The sequence below is a fragment of the Suillus clintonianus genome (genome assembly GCF_016758775.1).
Source record: "Suillus clintonianus strain FC179 chromosome Unknown DEU56scaffold_51, whole genome shotgun sequence".
Lineage (NCBI taxonomy): Eukaryota > Fungi > Basidiomycota > Agaricomycetes > Boletales > Suillaceae > Suillus > Suillus clintonianus.
Window position 1 is genome coordinate 96,799 of NW_024539275.1, and position 20,818 is coordinate 117,616.

At 51.6% G+C, this 20,818-nt stretch overlaps 5 protein-coding genes across 5 annotated transcripts; 3 read left to right on the top strand and 2 right to left on the bottom strand.

Moving 5' to 3' along the window:
* Positions 1-273: 273 nt before the first annotated feature.
* On the bottom strand, positions 274-1,624 carry DEU56DRAFT_739585 (anion-transporting ATPase; the record flags this gene model as incomplete). The annotated part of the gene is made up of 8 exons (XM_041348746.1): positions 274-450; positions 491-652; positions 705-963; positions 1,017-1,110; positions 1,163-1,301; positions 1,353-1,420; positions 1,472-1,489; positions 1,552-1,624. 8 exons carry the CDS (start codon positions 1,622-1,624, stop codon positions 274-276), a joined length of 990 nt encoding a protein of 329 aa, XP_041206915.1.
* Positions 1,625-1,708: 84 nt separating this feature from the next.
* DEU56DRAFT_442625 (uncharacterized protein) lies at positions 1,709-4,067 on the top strand. Its single transcript, XM_041346245.1, has 5 exons — positions 1,709-1,835; positions 1,892-2,075; positions 2,128-2,956; positions 3,007-3,326; positions 3,378-4,067. The coding sequence occupies exons 1-5, from the start codon at positions 1,808-1,810 to the stop codon at positions 3,874-3,876; spliced, it is 1,860 nt and encodes a 619-aa protein (XP_041206916.1). The 5' UTR covers positions 1,709-1,807; the 3' UTR covers positions 3,877-4,067.
* Positions 4,058-6,984, bottom strand: DEU56DRAFT_739535 (SPOC like C-terminal domain-containing protein; the record flags this gene model as incomplete). Its single annotated transcript, XM_041348740.1, has 11 exons — positions 4,058-4,232; positions 4,288-4,801; positions 4,864-5,084; positions 5,142-5,320; positions 5,384-5,599; positions 5,647-6,198; positions 6,248-6,308; positions 6,359-6,530; positions 6,578-6,709; positions 6,760-6,814; positions 6,868-6,984. The coding sequence occupies 11 exons, from the start codon at positions 6,982-6,984 to the stop codon at positions 4,058-4,060; spliced, it is 2,394 nt and encodes a 797-aa protein (XP_041206917.1).
* A 223-nt stretch (positions 6,985-7,207) lies between these two features.
* Positions 7,208-12,491, top strand: DEU56DRAFT_812334 (SNF2 family N-terminal domain-containing protein). The gene is made up of 13 exons (XM_041353603.1): positions 7,208-7,430; positions 7,481-7,586; positions 7,642-9,221; positions 9,271-9,568; positions 9,622-10,060; positions 10,121-10,316; positions 10,369-10,592; positions 10,647-10,661; positions 10,713-10,920; positions 10,978-11,322; positions 11,373-11,651; positions 11,711-11,863; positions 11,919-12,491. Exons 1-13 carry the CDS (start codon positions 7,269-7,271, stop codon positions 12,318-12,320), a joined length of 4,407 nt encoding a protein of 1,468 aa, XP_041206918.1. The 5' UTR covers positions 7,208-7,268; the 3' UTR covers positions 12,321-12,491.
* Positions 12,492-12,870: 379 nt separating this feature from the next.
* On the top strand, positions 12,871-14,744 carry DEU56DRAFT_859534 (uncharacterized protein; the record flags this gene model as incomplete). The annotated part of the gene is made up of 4 exons (XM_041355308.1): positions 12,871-12,962; positions 13,014-13,093; positions 13,155-13,238; positions 13,291-14,744. Coding segments are annotated over exons 3-4 (1,473 nt in total), but the record flags the coding sequence as incomplete, so codon positions are not given.
* Between the last annotated feature and the right edge of the window lie 6,074 nt (positions 14,745-20,818).

The following is a 20,818-nucleotide window of genomic DNA, read 5'->3' on the forward strand; positions in this document are numbered from 1 at the left end:
TTTCTACCCACGAGGTGTAGATTCATTGGTGAGAAAAACAGCTTGGTAGCATGTGCTGAAGAGCTTTGAGGAGATAAGTGGATGGCCGCAGTCGACTCTTGCTCACCTCGGTGGTAGTCTATCCAAGCTTATCGATCCTTAGACCCCCCAGCATGTGCACCAGCGATGTCAGGAGATGCTTGCCATTGGATCACAGGTATAAAGCAGCTCGGTGTCCGAGAAGTAAAGTGTATTATACGCGCTCCGTGAATTACCAGTCAACCCCCCAAATCATCAGTCAACGTCGGGAACGTATGGCTCTACCAACATCTTGCTGAACTCCTTCAGCTTCTGTGGACCACGGACTTCTTCCGTCAGTAGCGGTAGCTGAACGATGTGGAAGAATTCGTCGTAGAGCTCATGAGCCTCAGCAAGATATTTTTGCTGCATCTTTCTTCGTACTTGACAGTGCTCGCAGTTGGATGCTGGATGTAAATTAGCATTGCATGACGTGGAACGGTAGCGTGCACTTGCATGTCTTGGGAAAGAGCAGCTGGTTGACGACAATATTATGCGTGTCGATCTCATAAGCCGTCAGTTCCTGAACGAGACGCTCCGTCTCGTACAGAGACAGGAACTCGGAGATACAAACACAAACGAACGTAGTTTTTTCCTGAAAACAATACGAATTAGTTTCAAGTATAGCCTTGAACGATGACGCATACAGGGTCCTTGAATTGCGTGTTGACTTCGTTAATGACAGCGCGCATAGACTCTAGCTTTGCAAACATATCCTCCTGCGAATCCTGCTGGCCACCCATCATACTCGACATTTGTCTGATCATGGGCCCGAATTGTCCACTGAGCGTGCTGAGTTTGCCCAGGGCCTTCTCCAACACAGTGGGGAACGAAAGGAAACGCAGGGTATGACCTGTTGGTGCGGTATCAAACACGATGACCGAATACTCCATCGACTTGACATGTCTGTAAAGACGTTGTCTGATCAATCCATGGAAGTCGGAAGCTAGATGACAAACTTCATGATCTCAGCAAAACTCATTGCTTCGTCGACACCAGGAATAGCGAACGCAAGATCTTGCATCATCGAGCCCATCATGCCGTTTGAATCAGCTGGTGTTTAGAGGTGTCAGTAGGAGCGGTGTTGGAAAAGGTCAATTTGTACATTGCTCGACCATCTCCTGGATTGCACTTGTAGGATCGATTTCCATAGCGGACAGGTTATCGAACCCATTGACCTTTGTCGCGTCTTTAGAGAACTTCTGTCCGAAAGCATCTGACAGATTATGTGCTGGGTCGGTGGACTACGGCTGAGAGTGGACGATGTCTTTGAGACCGTAGATGTGATCACGTACGATGAGCAGCACCGATTCTCGGCATTGAGCAAGTTGGATGGCTAACGAACATGAGGTGGTTGTTTTTCCTGTACATGTGGATCAGGTTTCTAGCTGTTCAGAATTAAGGGGCCACGTACCTACACCACCCTTACCACCTGTATTGCATCCAGCCCAGTAAGTCACGGTGATGGGCAAACCAGATAGTGCGAGAACATACCGCAGAATATCCATTTCAAAGATTTTTGATCCAGAACGTTTTGCAGAGTTGGCGGTAACGTTTCTTCTGCCATTTGGGATGGTCGTTTATAGTCGTAAGGAAGATGAGAGTTGCGCGTCTTCAAGTATACTGTGAAACCGTGGCCAAGCCCCGTTTGGACGAGCAGCCTCTTTCAGCTTCCACATCCTACTGCGACATTCTACACATCAGTAGAATAAAATTGTAGAGTACGTGTTCAGCTTTCACTCTGATCACCATGTCAGAAAACAAATTATCATTCAGAGGTTAGTTACTCAAGATTCTATCAGTGTGAGACAGACTCATGTATGTCCCACAACAGCTTTACGACTAGCCAACGAACAACGGACTGCTTATGGTCTTCGGTATAATGACTTCACGCGATACAGGAAGCATTGTGCAAATAGGACGCATCGTCTTAGGTCCACCCTCAAAACGACCCATGGCAAGGGCAGGGAGTTCAAGAAACTGCCTCCCTTAAGTACAGATAACATCAAGGATGGACAGTGCGTATTACATCACAATTTTACATATGGCGAATAAATGGAGCTCGGATAGCTTGGAGCTTCTACTCTTCGAATCAGAACGTGCTTGGGCTTACTCTCAGGATCTCGCCACTCAATCTCTACAGCCAGCCAATGACGCCCAAGCTGGCACCCTGCGACATAGTGCTACAGGACGCTTCCGCCGTGCAGTACACTGGTCGACGCAACTTCTCTCGCACTGTCAATCTCTATATGCATCTTCACGCCTCTCTGCAGAAGGGCTCATGCAAATTACCATCTACACTCTCATCCTCAACGGCCGCTTCCTGCGTTACCGAGACAACTTCGAGGACGCGGTGATCCAGCTCAGCGTTGCAAGGCACCTTCTCGACGAACTCGCTGACCGTGCTGCAACAAGCAGGGACCAGGCTCTCGCGACGGTCTTTGCAGATGAAATCGGCCCTGAAATCAGATATTGTGCGCATGAGCTTGGAAGGGAGAAGGCGTATGATGTGGATGCGATCGCTGTTGAGTTATCGGAGAAGCATCGAGGAGAGATCGTCGAGGGATTTGATGCTTTGATTCAGAAATTTAGGCAGGAGGGAGAGGTTGCTGGGAAAGGTGAGGGGAGGAAAAAGCTGGCGACATTGATGTGGGAAGGTCAACCGGTGCCGGTGCGCAATCCGGAGTTGGTGGATGTGTTGCTTAGGGTGCAGGAGGCAGAAGCGAAGATTATTCAGTCTCGTGAGCCTGCTCGCGCAGAGAGTACCAGTGATAAGGGTAGAAAGAAAGGCAGGTCGGGTGGTCATGGGTCAAAGAAGGGCGTTGCCGCATATGACGCTATTCTCCTCGCTCTTAGCGATGCCGAAGAGGTGGCCAGGAAACTTGTCGAAGCACAACAGGTGGGTCGTCACCTTCGTCGATTCGTATCTATGATTAATCGACTCGACAGAACTCTGGAAGTTCATCTACCTCTGCAGCTGGAACGCGTGATATTCACTTTGTTCATGCCTACATCGTCTATCAATTACTCTCTCGACGGATCCAGCGTGACCTCCTCCTGGTTTCTGCTCTGCTCACCTCACATCGGCCACAGGCATCCGCAAAACCAAAGAAAGAGCATGTCGACGCTCGACTTTATCCTGCAGTGGTCAAGCTCCTGGACACTGTCATCCAAAGTCTTGCCCAGATGCGCAACTTGAGCATCGTAGACGAGAGCCCTGACCTGGCGTCTGCTGTCGAGGCCCGCCTTACATCCACCAAAGCCAGGAGGTACAGATCAACTCTTGTGGTACTGATTACGTGCGCTGATAGTGTTTCAAGGTGTTCTTATCTTGCGCAGTGCTATGTAGCCGTGAAAAAATATGCCGAGGCACTCTCATTGATCCAACACGCAAGCATCTATCTCCGTGAAACGCGTTCTACACTGTCCATCTTCTCAGAAGACCCTATTTCCTCCGGATCTTCCGCTTACTATCCACTCACGTCTTCCGATCTCGACGCTCTAGAGTCCATCATCACTCAAGACGGCCTGACGATTAAAAACGAATGGTTCGCACACAATGGCGGCTCCATCGATGCGGACAATAAGACGTACAAGAAACCATTGTTTTTCGATATCGCGTTAAACTACGTGCAGTTGGATATGGACAGATTGCAGGAGAGAGCTGGGAAGGTGCCTGCACCGGCGCTTGTTCCTGTTCAAGTCGTTCCTGCAAAATCACGTTTGGAGGAGGTGGCGAGACCGGAAACGCCAGAACCACAGGCGCCTGCGAGGGGAGGACTTAGCAGTTTGCTTGAGGGATGGTGGGGGCGGAAGTGAGGTACAACAATGTGAAATTTTATTAAGATATATGCTTAGGTGAATAGTCAAGTACAGTATATTCATACACAAAGCAAAAGGGCAGCATATTGTCCGACAGCTATATCAAAAAAGAAGCTCCGCACAATCATGGCGTGATGAACTAAGATGCAAAGGACTTGTCAGAGACATTCACCAGCAATTAGCAGCGACTTACTGCTTCAGATGCAGACTCGGAAAACTCAGAATGGCCCCCCAGTTTCTTTGCCTCGGGCGCACTGATGAGACTGATGCTGCGCCCAATGTTTTGCACTTCCTGCCAGAACTCGGGGTTTCCTGCCTCCTTGAGGCACGATTCCTTCAAATCCTTCAGGAAACTGAAAACGATAGAACATTTGAGCGCCAAATGGAACGAAACTACAGAGGACTTACGCATTCCAAGCATCAATCTCATCCTCCTTCAAGCACGTATCCCGCATGGCTATCATACACTCAATCATCTCTGTATGCCGCCTCGATGCGAATGGCCTCAACACCACCTCTTTGATGGTGACGCCCATATCTTCTACAGCCTTCGTCACCACGTCTCCCTGTGCAAGATTTGTCTTGAAATCGCGCAACGGGTAGGTCGAACCGATGATACGGCCAGGCGAACGACCAGGGTCTACGTCAGGCGACATCGAGCGTTCTGGAGTGGGCAGCGCGTTAAAGGGCCGCTTTTCGAGCAGTAGGGGCTCCTGGTCGGATTCTTCTTCCGTCTCTGAGTCTGAAGTGGTGGGTTTCTTGGCTGGTTGTGCAAGTTTGGGTGAGACAGGTACTTGAGAGGCAGCGGGTTCTTTGCCTTTGCGCGACGGGGCTGGTTTTTTGTCGAGGAGAAGCATGTCTTCATCTTCGTCCATGGCGCGGACGTGACCATCTTTGCGAACTTTGACCACTTTCTTGGGCACTGGATGAATATGGGTATGAGCATCGGGTGAATAATGAAATAGGGGGTGATTGAGTGACTACCTTCTTTGACTTTGAACGCTGCTTTGCATTCTGCGATTGCGTCTCTACTTTCTTTGAGGGCCCACCGAGGAGGGTTGATGTATTTAAGGAGTTCCGGATGGGGTGGAGGAAGGGGGTTGCTAGCAACGTCGTTCACCACTGCGCTGTGGAAAAGCGCCTGTTTCGTGCGATGGATAGCGGGGTTGTACGACTGGCGGGTGTCGTACCATGGGACTGGTTTCCTGTGTAACAACTAACTCAGCAAAACAAAGCAAGCTTCTGGTGGATCAAAAACGCACCCCTCATCGTCTGTCTCCCCTGAATCCATGATGTCCATAGAGTCGATGAATTTCCCCATGGCTTCGAGTTGATCTTCTGTGGGAAGGTAGGGGTGCTTGGCCACTGATTCGCCGTTTTTTGATACAAGGTTCTCGAGCGAGGCAAAGGTGTATTTCCGGACGTCGTCTGCGAAGGGCATCTATCATACCGGACAAGAAGTTGAGTTCAGATTGAGAACGGGGGAGTAAGAAGGGAGGCGTACCTGCACCCACAGTAGAAAATCGATATTTGTATCAACGCTTGGTGCTAAAACGCCCATCTTTGGGTCCATGCCGTCCCTGGACACCCAGCGCGCGATGGCGAGCACGCCTTTCTCGTACATCGCTTGTACAATGGACGAGAGCGCGACCTGCTGCTGTGGTGAACCGGGGTCTGCCCAGATATATTGAACTTCCCCCATCGCCAGCTCCCGGCGGAACTGTGTCTGCGTGAGCTATGCACACGGAAATAAAGAGGTACGCGTACATTCTTCGCATGAAAAAACCCGCAGATATCGATGCCCTTTCTCGTGTTCAAACGCGGGAACTGTCCGTCAGGGCACGGAGCGTACGTGGAGCCGTATTTGAAGCCCCTGATGAGTTGTTCCTTCTGCACCTGTTCGAGGTTCTTGTCCTTGTCCTCCTCATCATCACTACCCGTATCCATCTTTTCCTGTTCTTCTCCTTCCTGGGCTGAGTGATCGATGTAGTATTCTGTGCGCATCTTCAGCTGCGCGAAAACTGCCATGTCTTCCTCCTCCTCAACTTGCATTTGGTCGTCAGTTTTTTCGCGTCGGCCGAATTTCTTCCAGCTCTTGGGGCGTGCGAGGGCTGTGCATTTGCTGGCTTTGACAAGGATTTCAATGGCTTCATCGGGTCGGACGTCGACGTCGCCGAGACGGAGGACGGTACCAATAAGTGCGGATTTGGTTTGTTTGATGTCCGGTCTGGCGATTTCCTGGAGAGCAAAGGCACATGTTCCGACCAGGCCGTTGTCAAGGGCTGAGGTGAGCTTGTGGTAAAATGCTTCGTTTTCAACCTGATAGGAAAGGAGGTTAGATATGAAAGGACGAGGAGATGAAATGTACCTTGATAGAAGACTTGTCCTCCTCGTGGAATGGGAATTCGTCATCATCAAAGTCGATACCACTGATGCAGTACAAATCACGACATGAACAGAAATTGAATGAGTAGCTTACATGACAGTGAAAGATATAGCCAGGGCATTCATTTTCTTAACAGTTGCCTCCCAGTCCTCAATTTCCATGGGACTCTGGCCATCTGTCACGAGGACGATTTTACGCGTCCATGTGCGCTTCTTCTCGAGGTAGATGTCTTGTGTTTCGATGCCGACGATGAGGGCATCGATAGCTGTAGAGAGTAAGATTTATGATTCTCAGGAACTATTAAGCACGCACGATCTCCAGAGTTCTCTGAAGGCTGGAGGGCGTCAAGCTTGGCGAGTGTGGTCGAGTTGGGCTGCGTGATAGGGATGTATTCTGAGACATGTTGATATCCGCCATTCTTTTCGTGAATGATGTTGTCCGTCTCTGTAATATAGTCAGAACCCACTTCACGCGTACAAGAAATGGTGGCGCACCTTCTGAGCCAAAAAGGATGACGCCGCATTGGTCCGTCTTGCGGCCATTGAAAATCTAGATTGGCATGACTCGATAAGAACGGGGTCTGGTTTTCTGAAGGAACTGACCATTTCTTGGATCTTGAGCTTTACGAATTGCAATGCCCATTCAAGGTTGGTCATCTCTGTGGTGCGCTCCTCCCCGGTGGGCGTAGGGGGTAATTCTACGGTTCTTGTTGCACCCATCGACGGAGAGACGTCGATGAGGAACATCGTTACAGTGTACTGTAGGTCATGTAAGAATTAAAAATGTAATGAAAAAGGGAGCTTACTCCTGCACGTTCTGCTGGCATGTTAGTGGTTAGGGAGAGAGCAACACGTCGGATGAGAAACGCGTCAATTAGGGATGAAACACGTGACCGTCGTGACTTGCTGACAACGGCTGCGCAAATAAAAGTTCCCACGGCATTCCTGCTTTTGTTTTGACCTTGAGGAAGAGCCGAGAGGCACGAAGGCCGGACAAGCCACCCATGGCCATGCAAGGCCAAATCCCGATACAGCCAGTCCACCAACAAAATTCATTCACTAATAATCAACAGATGCAGGCTGCAATGAGCCAACAGCAGCAGCAGCAGCTATCGCCTGCTCAGCAACGACAAGCACAGCTTCAACGGTATCATATGTTTCTTCAGGTCAGTCTTAATCTATTACAGAAGGTTGCCGTGTCTTTACCGCTTTTCAGCGCATCAAAGAGCTCAGACAATCAGGCGCCACAATGGAGACATCCCCTGAACTTGCACAGCTTGTTAAGCAGGTCAATGCATATTCACAAATGGCCCAACAAATGAGTCAGTCTCTTGTCTACCCGAAACCTCTCTAGGAGGCTGAACCTATGTTCCTCAGGTAAACAATCGCACCCAGACCAGCCACAGTCAAACGGGCATCTACCACCTCCTCCCACTGATGGTCTCGTAAATGGAGCTGCTGCAAACGGTCATTCTTCACCTCAGTCTATCCCAGGCCCCCCCATTACACCTGTATCCTTCACTCAAGAACAAATAGCCGCTCTACGTGCTCAGATAATGGCCTTCAGACTCGTATCCCGCGGTTCCCCCATCCCTGACCACCTACAGCATGCAATTCGCGTTCCTAACACCGCCGTCCCAGATCTCGAGAAGCTTCTCCAGGGCCCAGACGCGCCCTCCCGTATAGTGGATAGCGCTGCCAAAATGCAGAAAGGCCACATTGCCCCGCCCCCGCCAACCGAACCTCCCGTGCCAGTTGAAGTCATAAAAGAAGAAGAGCATGGTCCTCCGATTGACCCTGCTGATCTTCCCAAAGGTCCCTTCCTCGAAGAAGCAGTCAATTCGGGCGTGTATCCATACAACGCATTCAAGCTTCCCTTCTCTCACCTCGAGCGCCCACCCAACGTTGACCCAACTATGGTCGCAACGCGCCTCCAGCGCCTCCTCATCCCCTCTATCATGCCCACAGGCCTCGATGTGCACCAGATCATCAACGAGCGCGATCGTTTCATCGAAGCGCGCGTCCAACAGCGCATTAAAGAGCTCGAGGAGATTCCAGCTACCATCGGCGATGGCAACTTTGACTCTCTGGCGGACGTTATTCTCGGCTCGCACAAGCAAGAGCCTGCCAATGACAACCAGCAACTCTCAGCGCTGTCCCCACACGGAAAGCTTCGCGCGATGATCGAGCTCAAGTCACTCAAGGTGCTGGAGAAGCAACGCGCCATGCGCGCGCTCGTTGCGGAGCGCCTGATTCAAGGCACCCTGCTCCCGCTCAACCGCGTGGACTTCAGACGGGCGCGCAAGCCTACACTCAGGGACGCACGCATGACCGAGCAGGCGGAACGCAAGCAACGTATCGACCGCGAGAGGCGTGCAAAACACAAGCACGTCGAGCAGCTTGGTGTCATCTGCCAACACGGACGGGATATCATCGCCGTGAACCGATCTGCGCAGGACCGGGTCGCAAAACTCGGGCGTGCCGTGTTGTCGTTCCATGCATTCACTGAGAAAGAGGAGCAGAAGCGTATCGAGAGGATATCGAAGGAGCGTTTGAAGGCGCTCAAGGCGGATGATGAAGAGGCATATATGAAGCTTATTGATACGGCAAAGGATACGCGCATCACTCATTTGCTGCGGCAGACGGACGCCTATCTTGATTCGCTTGCGCAAGCTGTTGTGGCGCAACAGAATGAGTCTGGCCCCCTGGATACAAACTTTGACCAAGAGGAAGGTCCCGCCAACGAGGCTACATTTGGCGCTCAAGTCAGTGCCGATGCCCAGGATGACAAGGGCAGGGTGGACTACTATGCTGTTGCACATCGCATTTCGGAGAAGGTCTCCAAGCAGCCTGGGATTCTTATTGGCGGTTCGCTCAAAGACTATCAGCTCAAGGGCCTGCAATGGATGGTCAGTCTATATAATAACAAGCTGAACGGCATCCTTGCAGATGAAATGGTGAGCAAGGTCATCTAATTATACATTTTCATATCTCATACGAGCGCAGGGTCTTGGCAAAACTATCCAAACAATTTCATTGATCACCTTCCTCATCGAGGTCAAGAGGCAACGAGGGCCTTATCTCGTCATTGTGCCGCTATCAACAATGACAAACTGGTCCGGCGAATTCGCAAAGTGGGCGCCGACGGTGAAAATGATCTCGTACAAGGGCAACCCTGCGCAACGGCGCAACCTCCAAGGCGACCTGCGGATGGGCCAATTCCAAGTTCTGCTCACTACTTACGAGTACATCATCAAGGACCGACCTATTCTTAGCAAGCTCAAATGGGTGCATATGATCATCGGTGAGTAGGTTTGAGCATTTTGTTGGTCCTTGGTTGCTTATTCTTGGAATTAGACGAAGGTCATCGTATGAAGAACACCCAGTCAAAACTCGCGCAGACTCTCACGCAATACTACCACTCCCGCTACCGCCTCATCCTCACCGGTACCCCACTTCAGAATAACCTCCCCGAACTTTGGGCCCTCCTCAACTTCGTCCTACCCAAGATCTTCAACTCTGTCAAATCGTTCGATGAGTGGTTCAACACACCGTTTGCGAACTCGGGCACGGGGGACAAGATTGAGTTGAACGAAGAAGAGGCACTGCTGATCATCCGGCGGTTGCATAAGGTGTTGAGGCCTTTCTTGTTGAGAAGGTTAAAGAAGGACGTAGAGAGTGAACTTCCGGATAAGGTGGAGAAGGTTATCAAGGTCCGCATGAGTGCGCTGCAGAGTCAGCTGTATAGGCAGATGAAGAAGCACAAGATGATTGCTAATGGAAAGGATGCGAAGGGGTATGTTTAGTGCTTTCGGTGGAGCGGCTGAGTCGTGATGCTGATGTTTTGTTTTGTTAGAAAATCTGGAGGCGTAAAGGGTCTGAGCAATGAGCTCATGCAGCTGCGCAAGATCTGTCAACATCCGTTCTTGTTCGAGAGCGTCGAAGACAAGGTCAATCCCACTGGTCTCATCGACGATAAATTAGTCAGGTCGGCTGGCAAACTCGAGCTCTTGTCGCGTATCCTTCCCAAGTTCTTCTCAACAGGTCACAGGGTGCGTCGCTTTCTGTGATTGCCCGAGCTGTGCTGATCATTCTTTCTATCAGGTTCTTATTTTCTTCCAAATGACGAAGGTCATGGATATCATGGAAGATTTCTTGAAGATGATGAACTGGAAGTATCTTCGCCTTGACGGTGGTACGAAGACGGAGGAGCGTGCCTTGCATGTACAGCAGTTCAATGCGAAGCATTCAGAGATTCAAGTCTTCATCCTATCGACACGAGCTGGTGGTCTGGGTCTCAATCTGCAGACTGCAGATACGGTTATCATGTGCGTTGTCTCTTGTGGTCGCGTCGTTCTCTATGCTGACACATAGGTTTGCAGCTTCGATAGTGACTGGTGAATAAGCTTCTGGCTACTCTTTGAATAGATGTGCTGATGATGATGCAGGAATCCCCATGCTGATCTTCAGGCTCAAGATCGTGCTCATCGTATCGGTCAAACCAAGGCTGTTCGCATCCTCCGTTTCATCACGGAGAAGAGCGTTGAAGAAGCCATGTATGCTCGTGCGCGGTACAAGCTTGATATCGATGACAAGGTCATCCAAGCTGGTCGTTTTGACAACAAGTCGACGCAGGAAGAGCAAGAAGAATTCCTGGTGGGTGTTACAGCTGTTTTCTCCCAAACAACGGATAGCTGAATGAGTGATATGCAGCGGTCCATCCTCGAAGCAGACCAAGAGGAGGAGGAGAATGAAGAAGCTGGTGACATGAACGACGATGAGCTTAACGAGATGCTAGCGAGAAATGACCAGGAGGTTGAGATTTTCCGTTCGATGGATATCCAGCGGGAACGGGATGCGTTGGATGCATGGCGTGCGGTCGGCAACAGGGGAAAACCGCCGTTGCCGCTCATGCAGCTTGAAGAGCTGCCTGAGTGCTATCAGACGGATGAACCGTTCGAGCCGAAGGAGATTGATGATGCTATTGAGGGCCGTGGTCAGCGTCGGCGTAATGTTGTCAATTATAACGATGGTCTTAGCGATGAGCAGTGGGCAATGGTACGTCTCGCAGGACGTCGCGATGTATGGGTGCTGATTTGGGATTTTAGGCTGTGGAGGACGGCGAGGATTTGCAGGAACTCGTTGATCGTGCCCGTGGCAAGAAAGAACGGCGCGCTGCAAACAAGCTTCTCAAGGATACCGATACGCCTGGTCGTAGTACTCCAGTGTCAGACGTAGGTGTTGGGCGAAAGGGCAAGAAGGGCAAGGGCAAGATGGCCGCCAACGATTATGACACACCTGCTGCGGCTGGGAAGCGGAAACGTGGGATGAAGTCTATGTCTGTGACTCCCTCTGTGATCGATGATGACGACGACGAGCGTGATATGGTGAGCTGATCCTAGGTATCTCTTTTGAAAGTTTTTCTGATGATATCGCTGTCATCTAGAAACGACGGAAAACGAAAGCGGGCGACATATCGCCTGCAATAAAGGACAAGATGAAAAAGGCTTTCAACGAGGTTCTCAAAGCGGTTCTTGCTTGTGAAGACAAAGACGGCCGGAAACGTTGCGAACTTTTCAGGGAGCTCCCTGACAAGAGAGTGAGTAGAAGATGTCCGCTCTCATGCCACATTGATAGACTGATGATACGATCAGGATTATCCCGATTATTACCAGTTAATCACGCGTCCGATCGCCTTGTCCACACTTCGAAAGCGGGGTAACACTGGACATTACAAGAGTATCACGCAGTACAAAGAGGACTGGAAGCTTATGTTCGACAACGCACGGACGTATAACCAGGAGGGCTCGTGGGTATACATAGACGCTGAGGAGATGGAAAGGGTGTTTTATGGCACTTTGGAGAGAGTCACTGCTGGGACGGGACTGCCTGGCGCTTCACCATCTCTAGGTGGACCCTCAAGCTCAGGAGCATATGACTCCGCACTTACGCCTATGGACGAGGATGAGCGGCCGCAGCGGGGCAGGGCTCGGAGTGCTGGTCGCAAACAGGTGATCAGTGACGATGAATACCTGACGCCGAGTGATGAGGAGTAGATATTCCTTTACAGCACCCTTTGTCTCATTTTCTCTTCGTCTTGTTCTTTCCTCGTTTTTATGACATTATCCATTTTGGAGTATATGTATTGGTACACAATATTATCAGATCACGATGTACTATGGTAGTGGGAAAGACGAAGCAAGCATCGAGGATCGGATCCTTCAATCGACACAGGTCCAGGAAGAATCTCGTTCGGGCCATCATAATTCCCATGCTTTGTTTACGGACTGGCCCCCTGAATGGACTTCGGCAAATTACATACGTTGACTCCATACTTCTCATCGCCAAGTGCGATGACTCGGAGCGCAGTTCAACCAGTCGTTATTCGTCGCTTGGACCATAAAATGATCATACACGGAGAGCTAGGCCAAGGCACCTCGGGACAGAAGGAAGGCGATCGGCGTGTTATTAAATTATCCAATGGTGTGTCTCTGGCTTGCTGATGCCATGCAGTGGCTGGCGTCTAGGATGGAAGACACGAGGCCATGCAGCTGTTGTCCTTCGTACAACCAGCCAAGCGCCCGCCCGTCCTTCTACCGCATTCCACCACCATACAGCGAGCTTCGAATAGCACTGTGACCATCTATTCATTCTATCACAAGCATCCTTCAAACCTAACCATCACTATCATCCGATCGGTTCGTTGCCCAATCAAACACACGCACTGTGGTTGACTGCACAAATCACAGCCTAAGGCTTTTTACAACTTAATCTGGACTCACAAAAAAGATACAAGATCATAGACTTTGATTCTTCAGTTCACGTCGTCGTACGTCGTCCTTCTGTATAGTTGTTGTCAATAAGATTTCTAACCGTTCGAACCCAACCAGGACTTCCCTGAGTCGTCGCATTCCACCTCACACTTTCTATCACATTTTATCATTGATCTCTGTCGATGAGTGACTGGGATCAGTGTCGGTATCCTTCTTCTTTATCTCCTTCCTCGGTCTCTGACCTAATTGACAGTTCCTCAGTCGTCTGAAGGACCTTGGGAAAAGCTTGCTCGGGTCGCTGTCCCAGGCGCCGCATTTGACTCCCCCGAACGCCAGCCCCATCCGAAATGTTTAGAAGGGACCCGGTTGGACCTTCTCGAATGCATACATGGAATATTAGATGACCGAAAGAAGAGTCGACTCATTTGGCTGCATGGAACAGCGGGCGTTGGAAAGTCTGCTGTTGCGTTCACTGTAGCTGAAAGGATGAGAGATCTGAAAGTGACAGAGGAGACGAATATCGAAACACGGCTCGCGGGGACATTCTTTTTCTCGCGCAAGCATACGAACCGCAGCACGACTGGGCATTTCTTTGCGACGCTTGCCTACCAGCTTGCGAGAAATTTCCCCAGCATCCGCAAAGACGTGACCAGAGCTATCCACGAGAATCCAGCGGTTCTAAACCCCGGCCAATCTCTTCGCGACCAAATGATGGCATTAGTTCGGCGACCTCTCTGGCACCTTGAAGAAAGACAGCGCGGGTGTCTGCCTCCGGCATTTGTTATTGATGCCCTCGACGAATGCAAGCCCGAAACCGTTGCTGATCTCGTCTTCCTGCTTGGCCAAGTCCTTCGTGATCCTAAACTTCCCGTGATCCATATTCTCCTCACGAGTCGCTCGGAGGAGTATATCCGTAAAGCTATTCAAAAAGATGAGATGCACTCGCTGGTGTACGAGATACCGGTGAACACTTCTGGGGAGGGCGTTGCTGCCACCATATCGTTAGACGGCGCAGATGTCGACAACGACATACATATATTCTTGCAGCATTCCTTTACAGAGTTGCAGAGTCGCCATCCCGATTTTCCGCAGCCAACGGCGGATGAACTTGCGCGATTGGCGAGCCGCGCGGGCAGGCGTTTCATCGTGGCATCTACAATGATGAAGTTCATCGACGATGAATACAATGATCCCCGGGATCGGCTCTTGCTCTTGCTCTCGCTCACTAGTGAACTGCTGCCAGGGACGGAGGTGTACGAATTATATGATCGGATCCTTTCCACATGCGCAGACCCCATGCGGGCATACCTCCTCTTGTCCATTGTTGCAGCCCTTGCCGACCCTCTGTCGATCTCTCAGATCTCAAAACTTCTTGGGCCTGGCCAGGGAAAGGATGTCGAGACGACACTAGTACAGCTACGATCTATCATGGACATTCCTACAGACAGCAGTCTCCCCTTGAATATCTATCACTCGTCTGTTCGTGACTATGTTTCGGACCTCTCGAATTGCAAAGTTCCACAAGTACAGTCGCAGCAATCTATAACGTCACCACACTCCTTACTCGCTGAATCTTGTTTCCGCTTGATGATGCGAGACATCCCAAAAAGCACAGCCCTCCTGGACGCCCTCTCAGAATTGAAGGGGTACAACCAAGCTACGCAAACCGATGACCCCAAGAGCCTACAACAATCATTAGCCTTCATCGTCGAGCCACCAGAGCCACTGAACGTTCTTGTGGGTCTGTTATGGCTTCGAGGAGCTCGCGGGTCAGGTTTGCGGTCCTGGATAGAGACTTTGGACGGACGTGCATGGCTGCAGACCCAAGGTGGGGAAGAGTATCTGCGGACCCAGGAAGGGGAAAGCTGGCTGCAGACCCTGGTCGGGGAGGATTGGCTGCGGACCCGCGCGGGGGACACTTGGTTGCAGACCGAGAGAGGGCGAGAGTGGCTGAAGAGCAGGCGAGGGTGGTTGTGGACTCAGAAACGGTGCCAAGTCGTTGGAGACCCTGACGAGCAAGTGTCACTGGAGATTTGGAGCGAGAAATACTGGCATGAGACGTTCAGAGGGCAGGGCTGGCTGGAAACTCCGAGCGGACAAGAATGGCTGCTGACCCAGACCGGGGGAGAGTGGCTGCAGACCCAAACTGGGGGAGAGTGGCTGCAGAGCCGACGCGGGGAAGCGTGGCTGAAGACCCAGACCGGGAGAGCGTGGCTGCAACAGACTATGGGTGGCCGAGAGTGGCTGTTCACCCAGAGGGGACGAGAGTGGCTGGAGACCAGCAGTGGGCAGGAGTGGCTGGAGACCAATACTGGGCGAGAGTGGCTGGAGACCATTACTGAGCGAGAGTGGCCGGAGACCAGCGCTGGGCGAGAGTGGCTAGAGACCAGCACTGGGAAGAAGTGGCTGAACGCCAGCACTGGGCAAGAGTGGCTGAACGCCAGCACTGGACAGAATTGGCTGAACGCCAGCACTGGGCAAGAGTGGCTGGAGACCAACAGCGGGCGAAACTGGCTGGAGACCAGCACTGGGCATGTGTGGCTGGAGACTGAGAGAGGGCGAAATTGGCTGGAGACCCAGAGCGGGGAGGATTGGCTAGAGACTGAGAGTGTGCGGCTGTGGGCTCGGAGACGTCAGGCCCAGGAAGTCATTGGAGACCCTGAGAAGCAAACGGTACTAAAGATTTGGAGTCTCCAAGAGATGGTCAGTGGGCAAGAAGGCTGGCTAACAACTCTGCGCGTGAAAATACGGCTGCTGACCCAGGCTGGGAGGGAGTGGCTGCAGACGCAGGCCGGGAAAGATTGGCTGCAGACGCAGACCGGGGAAGATTGGCTGAGGACCTGGCACGGGCGAGAGTGGTTGCAGACGCAGGCCGAGAACGATCGGCTGCAGACCCAGAGTGGACGAAGGTGGTTGCAGACCCAGGCCGGGAAAGATTGGCTGCAGACCCAGAGTGGACGAAGGTGGTTGCAGACCCAGGCCGGGAAAGATTGGCTGCAGACCCAGAGTGGACGAGAGTGGTTGCAGACCCAGGCCGGGACAGAATGGCTGCAGACCCAGAGTGGACGAGAGTGGTTGCAGACCCAGGCCGGGACAGAATGGCTGCAGACCCAGAGTGGACGAGAGTGGTTGCAGACCCAGGCCGGGACAGGATGGCTGCAGACCCAGAGTGGACGAGAGTGGTTGCAGACGAAGGCCGGGACAGAATGCCAAAAGTGGTTGCAGACGAAGGCCGGGACAGAATGGCTGCAGACCCAGAGTGGACGAGAGTGGTTGCAGACGCAGGCCGGGACAAAATGGCTGCAGACGCAGGCCGGGACGGAATGGCTGCAGACCCAGAGTGGACGAGAGTGGTTGCAGACGCAGGCCAGGGCAGGATGGCTGCAGACCCAGAGAGGACGAGAGTGGTTGCAGACACAGGCCGGGACAGGATGGCTGCAGACCCAGAGAGGACGAGAGTGGTTGCAGACGCAGGCCGGGACAGGATGGCTGCAGACCCAGAGTGGACGAGAGTGGTTGCAGACGCAGGTCGGGAAAGATTGGCTGCAGACCCAGAGTGGACAAAAGTGGTTGCAGATGCAGGCCGGGAAAGATTGGCTGCAGACCTGGCACGGGCGAGAGTGGTTGCAGACGCAGGCCGAGAACGATCGGCTGCAGACCCAGAGTGGACGAGAGTGGTTGCGGACGCAGGCCGGGAGGGAGTGGCTGCAGACGCAAACCGGGACGTATTGGCTGCAGACCTGGCACGGGCGAGAGTGGCTGTTGACCCAGAGTGGGCGAGAGTGGTTGCTAACCCAGAGCGGGGAAGAGTGGCTCCTGACCGCAGAAGGGCGACAATGGCTTTATTCTTCAGACGGGAGAGAGTGGCTGCGGACCCCAGATGGGTTGCAGACCAAGAGTGGTCAAGAATGGCTGCAGATGCAGCCCGGGAAAGATTGGCTACTGACCCCGAGCGGGCGGGACTGGCTCCAGACCAAGGGCGGACGAGAGTGGCTCCAGACCCAGAGCGGGCGAGGGTGGCTCCAGACCCCCCATGGGCAAGCATGGCAATTGACCCCTGCGGCGTCTGTCTGGGTAACAATGGAAGATTTCTCGAACACATTGGAAACGATCAGCGAATACGCAATAAGCCCACAATTGCCTTTACCACCAGCTTTTCGAGTAATCCAGGAGTTCAAGAGCTTACCAGATTTCTTGATGTTTCCAGTGTTCTTGGCATTAAGGCCCCAAAATCATTCCATCTCTGCATTCCCACCAGATCGTCCAGACATTGAGGTCATCCATGCTATGACCGCGTTCACAATTTTCGCAACTGAAGCACGGGAGCGAAGTGGATCAACTTCCGATTCTCTAAAGTATGCATGCCAAAATTGGGCCGTCCATCTCTCGCGAGCTCAGCTGGAACCAAGGAACGGCGCGCTTTATCATACATTCAACTCTTTCTGGAATCAGTATCTCCTCGCTTGGCTTGAACGGCAGTGGTGTTTGAAGGGTCTACAGTCTTGCCTCGCCATTTTATCCGAAGGGCAGACAATTGCAAAGGTGTGCTGATTTCCAATTATTTTTGTGATTAACCACCTGACATGCGTGCATAGGAACATCTCATTGAAGCTGCAGAGTCATCTCAGTCCCGGGTCTGAAACTGTCGATTTTATCGGATGTCATGCTATCTTGTTATCGCGCATTGATATTTTTCTTTCACGTTGCTCGTGTGTGTACAGGATTTGAGATGTAACCACGCCGGGATTGTACTACTAGGTGCTTGTAAGGCTCACAAGCTAGCTCATTGTCCATTCATCTATGATATCTGTATGTCGAGCAACACAGTGATCGGCTGTCATAAGAGCATAATTCGGCGTGTTTCTCGATCGGGACATCGTGAAAAGTAGTAGCATTGGTTCCAATCGCTCAATACCATCGGACGACAATGTACACGTACCGATGTGAATTCTCACTTCGAAGTTGAAGCCAGCCTTGTTCCATCGCCCTAGCTAGGGTTCTGTCGGATGAGAATTTTAATACGTTTGGGCTCGAGGGACTCTGCCAAAGAACTGAATTTGAAAGTAATGATTCGTATCGAGCACATGAATTTTGGGTGGTTGCTAAATCAGATGGATATTGGCGCGCCAGCGTTGTACAAGCAATCACACCTATCGCATGTACACCAAGCTTGCACGGCAATTTCACGGTGCACATCAGTCAGGACCGAATTCCTGTACAATGGGCGAGGCTGCTCAATCATGCCATCAATACCGCTGAAATTGCACTAATTAAGTGTATACTTACGGGCTGGACGGCGAAAGATGCACCATGGGGATTTGATATTCGTGTAGCATAGAAGTGACCAATTAATCACCATAGACAGAGGATTGCGGAGTACCATCAAGGCTGCTTCACACACCGCTTTGAAACCAACCCGAGTGTGAGGAAGTTGTGGAAATACTAGATGGACGTCATTGATGATGAACTATAAGCTAAATACACAGGTGACAGATAATAAAACAATGATGAAACATGTAGGTACCTATGTGCTGCGTCTGTATTAATGACCATTGCTGTGTGGAGGAGATGCACAGCAGAGAAAAAGCACCAAACGAGCCCACAAGGGGATAGGGCGTGGTTGCGCGGTTGTTCCACTTGGTGTATTAGTATTAGGAGCCAGAGGTGTCGTAGAAGTCGACGCGGCAGTGACAGGCTGGGTTTGCGATGTTGATGGCTGGGCTTGGTTTTGCTGCTGCTGCCGCGGTGTTTGTTTCGCCTTGTCACGGTCTTGTCGAGCAACAAACAATGCCTGCAGAGAAATCATCGAACCACAGAAATTGTAAAGTACCTGAAGAAGTTATACCTGTTTGTCTCGTACTGCGGCAACTTCAGCGGTATGAGGACCGCGACGAGAACGTGTAGTTCGCGTTGGGCGTTGCTGGAGTTCGGTTGGTTCGCTGGTGGTGGTTTGAGAGTTGCGGAAGAGTGAAGAAAGGCGACCAAAGAGCACGGTTGGAGAGGGTGCGAGAGCACCATGGTGGCGGTGTGTAGTGGACTGACCGTCTCGCGCGCCATCAAAAAAGCCTGGCGGTATTCGATGGGTATCTTTCTGTGCTGGACGTCGCGTCGCAGTAGTCTACCATATTGATATTCAATCAAGTGACAAGGTCAAGAAACACGACACGTACTTCCATTAACGACTTCCGAGGTGTGGCCTATAAAAGTGTGATTAGTGTGATGTTTAATAGACATGATATTTATACTCACATGAGAAATGGATAGTAGGTCTTCAAGGCCAGCTTCTTTGAGAATGGCACAGACATCCCACACATACGCGTTTGTGTCACGACAACCCGTCACCAGAGCCTTTCCATCAACGGAAAAGGCTGCGCAGTACACGGAATCTTCGTGTTGGATGGGTTGTCCTATTTGGAGGTTTGTGTCGAGATTCCACAGACGGACTGTCTTATCCCATGATACGCTTGCAAGAAGGCGGTCATTCTGGAACAAGGCGAGGTTGACCCACCATGTGTGACCCTCGAGAGTGCCAACCTGCTTCCAAGTGGCAGTGTCGAATATCCTAATCGAGCGATAAGAACCAGAGATAAGTTTCTTTCCATCCGATGTCCACGCCAAACAAGCACCCCAATCATGTTTGATTGTATTCAGCAGTTTGCCCTTCTTCCCATCCCAGATTTTTACTGCGCTCTCATCAAATCCACCTGTCGCAATTTTTGATCCGTCGGGGGAGTAGCTCACCCCATACACCCTCTTGTGCCCTGTCTTGATTGGACCGAGTATTGTTTTCCCGCTCTCGACATCCCACTCTCTTGCCGTCCCATCCTCTGATCCACTCACTACGCGTTCACCATCTGCACTCCAGCACACTGCCCGCACATACTCAGTGTGCCCTGTCCATTTGGCGATGACCTTTCCCGTCTCCACATCCCATAACCTTACTGTCCCATCATCGTTTCCACTCGCAACGGTTTTACCATTTGGAGACAATGCCATGCTGAACACTAATCCCAAAGTCCCCTCATCTCGCCAGTCATCACCTATTTGTGTACCGCTCTCCAGGCTCCATAGTCTGAGTGAGCCGTCCCACGAACTTGTGATGATGCGTTGTCCGTCGGGTAGGTGCACAACGCCTTCTATCTGGCGGGTGTGACCTCTCATTGTCTGACGGGGCTTGACTGCTGGAATCTGTTGCTTTATACTGGCAGGGGAAGACATGGTTAGCGCTTAGTGTCTCACAGCCGATTGTGGATTTCTTATGCGAAGAGCCCGCCGGGGTAGAACGAGTTATCTGGTAAGGGTAAAGATCTCTGGTGAGTCCACGGGCTTATATTTTATCACAATACGTTGCTCACGAGACAATCTAGATTCAATCCTAGCCCACCAGGACGGCTTCAGGATCGTGCACAGGAATTGCTGGGCCGTTATTCAAGAATATGCAAGATATCTTTGCAGGAGTCCAAAGTCGCTGCGAAGTGACTGGTCAAACTTTGTCCTGCCCAAGAGCTAGAGCATCACTCACAAGGAGATCCGTTCAGACCAATTCAGTCACTAGCGATCGGAGGCACGGGCTGTAAGATGGTGGGTGTTTGTCAAGATGGTTGGGCGCCCATGAGTCGTTCAACTGGTCTTTTTTTCTTAATTACACGTGACATCCTGTGTCCGCTTTACAGTGTCAGGCTGTCAGTGCTGCGTACACGAAGCGCTCTGCGTGGACGAGACCGGGTGCTGACCTGGCGTGGGTGCCGCTGGTTGCTGACTCGCCGAGAGTGACTCCGACG